The sequence below is a fragment of the Erpetoichthys calabaricus genome, chromosome 2 (genome assembly GCF_900747795.2).
Source record: "Erpetoichthys calabaricus chromosome 2, fErpCal1.3, whole genome shotgun sequence".
Classification (NCBI taxonomy): Eukaryota; Metazoa; Chordata; class Cladistia; order Polypteriformes; family Polypteridae; genus Erpetoichthys; species Erpetoichthys calabaricus.
The window spans coordinates 137,774,200-137,780,843 of record NC_041395.2 but is presented as its reverse complement, the minus strand read 5'-3'; the positions used below and the strand labels follow the sequence as shown (position 1 = coordinate 137,780,843).

Here is a 6,644-nt window from a genome sequence, read left to right as displayed (position 1 = left end):
TGTCTATAGATGTTGCATTTAAAGGCCATTTAATGTCTTTAGGGTGGTGCAGAAAGTAGTAAAGGGAAACAGAGGCCAGCCACCCAGGCAGAGCTCAAACTCCGAGCATGAAGGACGTGTCTCTATTTAATGAACCCTACATTTCACTGTGCCTGACGCATCAGGCTATTTCCAAAGGGGTCACCAGAGAGCTACCAGCCAATCATAGGGACCACTTTAAAATGAAAAGTGATAAACACACATGGACAGATAAAAATGGGACCGTGTTAGCTGGTTACTGCATGTCATTAACTGGCAGGGAACAGTTAAAGGTTCTGATGCTTAAGAGAAGGCCATTTTCAAATAGTGGCATTTGAGGCCACTGGTTAAGCTGATCATCTTCCTTGAAATGAGACATTCAATTATTTAGAAGTAAAACTGGAAAAAAAATGACAGACAAATGGCTGCATTTCCCAGACCCAATTAGAGACATATTTGCTTTTACTATTTATAGCAATGAAAATATCTGGAAGGTTCTATATAAATGTACAAAATTATTGTACATTGGATAGTGAACATAATGCCTCAAAAATATCACTTTCAGTAGTAGATCAGGAATCAAAAAGAAAAAAAAAAACTTCTGGTTTTGCTCGTCTTCTGTTGACAGGAACAAGAGACAAGAGGTGGGTTTCCACTTCCTGATCCTAAAACTTGTTGTTGTTCACAAAGTCATCAGCAACTGTAGCTTTGCAACAAAGAAAGAACAGCAAGTACTGCAGTCCGTCATCTTTATGCCTGGACTAAACTGTAAAATGCACGTTTTCTTGCTCCTGTAGCCATTAGAAGACAAAATAACACAGTAGCAGCAGCAATGGCTCAGAACATGTGCTTTAAATTGGTCAACAAAACAAAACACCTTGCTTCTATTATACATTATTGAAGTTCACTTTCTGCTAGTACATGTTTTACACATTTTTAATCATGAAAAGTGATGTAATTGCTACATGGAATGGACATTTGCAAAACATTTTAAAATATAATTTGCTAAGAAGAAAAGTTCAGCTTTATCTTTTTACACTTCAAGTATTCTTACAGTCATACCATACCTTGCTTAGATGGGACACAATTACAGAGTTCAGCATGTTGTAAACAGTCCTTTCATTGAGGCCAGTATCGACACGGCAATGAGTTGCCCTGCATTTGTTGGATGCAGGAGGTCACAGCGAGTAAACGAGAGCTCTAATCCTACTACCGTAGGTCATCTCCTTTCATTTACATTAGCTACACAAGCGGGTTTCTATCTGAAGGTCAGGCCGCACTCCATGCATAATGCTAAATGGATAAACAGCAAGCTGCAATTAGGGAAACAAACATCTGCCAGGCTCACCCTGTGCACCACCACGCCCTCCTTGTTCTTATAATGAGGCTGATCATAATCCGAAAATGCAGAAGAAATTAATTCTGCTTAGGGCTTTAGTTAAAATGTGCAGATGTTGATTGGTTTATAAACTTAACAGTATGCTGCATGATTCCATTTCTATTCTTCTTGGAATGAAACACCTTCCAGTTGGTGGTGGTACCATTATGTGAGGTACAGAAGTACATCCAACATATGTTATCGGAAATGCCTCAACAGGGAAAAACATCTGTTCAACAAACTAGATTGGGCATGGGTCTGGTTTGGAAAAAAAAACTTTTTTTTTGTTTTTGTATACTGCAGTAAATTTGTAAAAAATAAAAAAAAAGATTGAATAATGGAATAAAACTGCACTTTCTACATATTGAAAACAGATCACTAACTCACAAACTAATTTGTTTCTACAAGAAAAACTAACAAATGTGTTTTCTTTCATTTGTATCCAGTGGTTCAGAATGCAACAAATACTACTTCTGAAACATACATATTCTCCAAAAGAATATGTGTGTTTCTTTTAAGGAATCAAAGTTCCGTTATTTAACTAAGACTTTAAAATCAATCTGACCTTTAAATAATTATCAGTCTCAGAATGATTTGGTGGTCTTTTAATCAGCCTGCAAGGCTGCGTAGGCTTAAGATCAGTTTAAATGCACATTGTGCATGTGTGTGTCTCAAATGCGCACATCTAGACCCGCACGAGGACAGGCCAACCAATACAGTAACTTGTATTGAACGCCAACGACCTTTAACACTTCACTTGAGGTAACAGAAATGATTTGCCATAATCAACCTCTGCATTTACCCTCAGAAGGCTGAGTATGGCCCATGGCTCACAAAATTTGTTTTTTAACAAACAATGCATTCAACAAGATCAAAAATGAACACACCACATAGGCACTTCATCCAGTTATTAAAACACACTGTTTCCCTTTTGCTGAATTTGTTATAACTGCTTACAAAAATAAGCAACCATTTTCATGCCACTGAATACCTCAGTTTTAATCCCATAAAGGTCTTGAGTAGGTCAGAAATATGTGAGAATAACGTCTGATAAGTAAGCGCATTCAAAGAATGTCCACTCTTGGCCAGTAAAGATGAATATCGGAACAGTAGTAAACACTCAAGGCTCTAGTTTTTCAGTCAAAAAGTCTGCATTCACAAAGCTCCTTGTATATTCTCTTGCGCACTTTGGGCATGTCTTCTTGTGAGAACTGAAAAGGCTGTCCTAAGGCCAGGCACTTGCAGTACTGTGAGCAGAGAGGGAAAAAGAAACGAGACATGATTAGTATGTGGGCCACAAAGTCACTTACATTCATTATGCTGTCGTTCTTTCTGTGCAGGCTGCTTTAGCCTATCTGAGCAGAACCAGGAGCGAGAAAACGCACAAAGTTGGTTTGCTCCCTTGAATTCAGATTTGCCAGTGAATCTAACTTGTATGTCTCTGGGATGTGAAGGAAAACTGAACAATAAGCCCCCACGAATTTCATGCATTCGGGTCCAGGTTACAAAGCGACATTAAATACACATCTGTTTTAACCACATTATATTATATATATATATATATATATATATATATATATATATATATATATATATAGAGAGAGAGAGAGAGAGAGAGAGAGAGAGAGAGATGTTTAATCTTTTACAGTTCTGAATTTGTCCTGGCAGTACTGAATTCAAAGCAGAAACCAATAATGAAAGTGCCCGTCTGCGGAAGCAAACCCATGCAAATATGGTGAAAAGTTTACTTTATTCTCACCAAATACTGGCAAAGAATGTTTCCACATTATTACAAGTTTAAGGCGATCAACTCAAAACCCAGGAGCCGTAACAGTGCCATGGAGATCTCACAGCCTTAGATTGTATGGTAATCGGTCAAATGATGGCACATTCAATAACCGACAAGTTTACATCTGAGACATGAGTGGCCAACCACAACAAGCACACATTACTTGTTAGGACGCCTCACCAAAGTGAACTGCTGGGATACACGACGTTAACGACAACAAAATTATCTATAATTAATACTGTAAGGTTCTTATTTTACCAACGGGTGTTATGGCACTATTTGAAGGAAAAAATGCATTGTGGGATATTAAGAAAACGATTAGACACCTTTCGAACCAGCTGCGAGATGCTAGGATTGTTCAGTAATTAACCGTTTTATTGTGTGCTGCCTGGCGAGGGTCCTCCATGGCAGCCCAGGGGGTCACTTACTCACTGGCAGCCGTCACTGCCCATGCTCCTGTTTACGGATAACAAAAGGGCGGATCTGACAGAGGTGGGCACACTTGATGTGTTAGTTGAATGCAGAAGAATGAACACTGCTGGATTTGCTCTTTGGTGATTTGAGGAAAAAGGCTGAGAATTTCTAAAGTATAAGGTATCTGTATTGCATGACATAATTATATTCCCAAATAGGTCCAAATGTTAACTGTTTTGAAAATTGAAGCATTTTTCTTTTTTGTTTATTTACTAAATCAAAAAAATGTGATTATCAAATACTTTTATAACACTAAGTAATATTAGAAAAAACAATACGGATAATAGAACTGCAGTGTTAGTACATAAAATGCATGTTTTAAAAGGAATACTACTCCCCTTAAAGTGATATTTGTTTTTAATCAGAGTGGTGGCTCTGAGGCTAAGGATCTGCGTTGGTATCCAGAAGGTTCCCTGTTCGAATCCCCGTCACTGCCAAAAGAGATCCTACTCTGCTGGGCCCTTGAGCAAGGCCCTTAACCTGTAATTGTACCAAGGGGCTCTGTACAATGGCTGACCCTGTGCTCTGACCCCAAGGGGTATGTGAAAACTAAAATTTCTAATACAAGAAATTGTATAAGGCGAAGTAAAAAAATAAAAAATTTACACCATGTTGTTTCGCATTATGACAGAGAAAAAATGTCTCAGTTTTTATTGAGAACGAAGGTAATGAAATGACTGATGCAATTGGCGTAATACATGGTAGTGCTGGATCAGGACAAAAAGTTTTACTTTGGCATCAGCATCTGCTTTTAGACCCCAGTACTGGTGCCAAAGTGGTTCAGAAGCAAATCAACAGATGACTCTCAAAACCACACCACCAACCCGCCTCCCAAAGTCCCGTTTTACTTGCCATGCCATCGCACTGCACCATGCACCGCCTCCCTAGCATAAAATGTGTGTCGAAGCAACAAGAGCCTGTGAGCGATCGCTCACACAAATTCAGAGCGTCGCTCATACTTCCCGCATGATCGCTCATTCTGACGGCGTCGCTCGTACTTATCGCACAATCGCTCACTCTGACCGTCGGAATTGGTGCTCATAAATTTTTGGCTTAAACAAAATGTTGCTCATAAACAATGTTTTTTGCTCACTATATGCTGCTCCTTAGAGGGAACATTGCCTGTGAGTCAGTCTCGACTGCATCAAAGCAATAAGGGCGACAGGTCCTCCATTAAGTCTTGATCACATCGAAGCAAAAAGGGAAGGACAACTTACTCCAGCCTCCCTAGTGGTGCGCCGCACTCCACACTGCATCCAGCTTGATACCATTAAGTGTGTCGAAGCAATATGGGGAATGTGCAAAGAAATAAGGCAGTGGGGTCCCCCATGAAGTCTTGATCACGTCCATGACTGTAATTTCAGGAAGTCCCCTGCACGTCTAAGCACGTTTTCCTGGCTCTAGCTCAGGGGTCCTCAGTCACGGTCCTGGAGGGCTACAGTGGGGCTACGGGTATTCATTCCAGCCAGTATCCTAATTAGAACTCGGTCCTTGCTGAAAGTTGATGTTTAACTCTGTGCCTTGTTAGTGCCGTTATTCATCAAAGACAGATTTCAGTTACTTTGTAGATCAGAGGGTCTGCAGGTTTTCACTATAACCATTTTCTTAATTCGATCCCTTTTATTTACTACTAAAGCAATATGTTTTTGGGATTAATTTTAGTTCTCTTGCCTGTTACCATTCAGAACCCTAAATTGCCTACTTTAGTTTTTAGCAGCTGCATTTAAGTTTGAATTGTTGCCTGTTTTCTTAATCAGACATTCGTTAATAATGAGATGCAGAAAGCCAATAAACCAGCATCTCTCCAGATAGCGTGCTTACCATGAAGTATCTGTGATAAAAATGTTTATAGAAATGAATGAGAGGGGAACTGGAAGGACTGTTAAGTTTAAATCTGCTCTGGTCCATAAAACACATGGATAATGTTCTCAGAGAAGGAAGCTCTACAGTGCAATTAAAATTGTTCTTGGATGAATGCAAGCATTAACAAGCTAATAGTTCAATACTAAATTTTGTTATCAGCATGGACTGCTTTCTAATTAGGAAACTAGTTGGAATAAAAACCTGCAGCCACTGTGGCCCACCAGGACTGGTTTTGGACACCCCTGCTCTAGCTGGTGGCAGTGGGGTTTGTGGGCCCAAATGGAAAACTGACATTTACTTCTGGTGTCAAAAATTCCAAAATGCAGGCCGAGACGGTTTTCAAATTTGGGGTTTACAGTACATTTGCAGTACCATTATACTGCACAATCTAAAGGGGGGGGGGAATGACAAAAAAAAAAACTCTCAGATCACTTGTGTCACATAACACATATGTCAAATATCCAGCTGTATGTGCTGAAACGTTAAGTACAAAATATGTCTTCTATACATGAATATTAAAGAAACTTCAACAAACACAAAATCAAATCACTGCCTCAGGGTTCACAAGCCTCCAATGAAAAACCTGGAAGCACTGAACAGATGGCTCAACAACCAATGAGTGAGGAGGAAGGCAGGTCTTTGATTCCAACGCTCACTTCTGCTTCAGCACACTCCCATTAAGTACGAACACATTTTCTAGAAATGGTTATTTAACAAACCTTTAGCCACAATCCACCTGCTTGGGACATTTACCTGGACACACGGCAGCTGCATTATGGGACACAAGAAATATACTGTAAGCTGTTATTCAGGGACATATTGATGTTGTTGCTGTTGTTGAGTGTTGGTCTCCCCCATTGGCGCCTAATCATCAGTAATTTTATTATTTTCATTCTCCATAAAAACTTGATTCTTTTTTTAAACTTTAATACATCTTTAAAAAATAAGAGTGCCAAATTTAAACAAAGTCTGTCCAATGAAATTCAAGTTATTTCATGTGGGCAAACAGATGCATGTGACAATGACACTGAATGCAAAGAACAGAGACACACTGCCATAAGTAGGGGGAAAAAAAGTAAATGTAAAACAATGGGGCACCAAAATTACTGGAAACCTCAAAGA

At 39.4% G+C, this 6,644-nt stretch overlaps 1 protein-coding gene across 1 annotated transcript in view; it reads right to left on the bottom strand.

The window, feature by feature from the left end:
- Positions 1-942: 942 nt before the first annotated feature.
- Positions 943-6,644, bottom strand: part of senp5 (SUMO specific peptidase 5) — a 31,584-nt gene continuing 25,882 nt past the window's right edge. Inside the window, exon 10 of the mRNA XM_051923951.1 lies at positions 943-2,643. Within this exon, the coding sequence (XP_051779911.1) occupies positions 2,533-2,643 (111 nt within the window). The 3' untranslated portion in view covers positions 943-2,532. The remainder of the gene's footprint in view (positions 2,644-6,644) is intronic.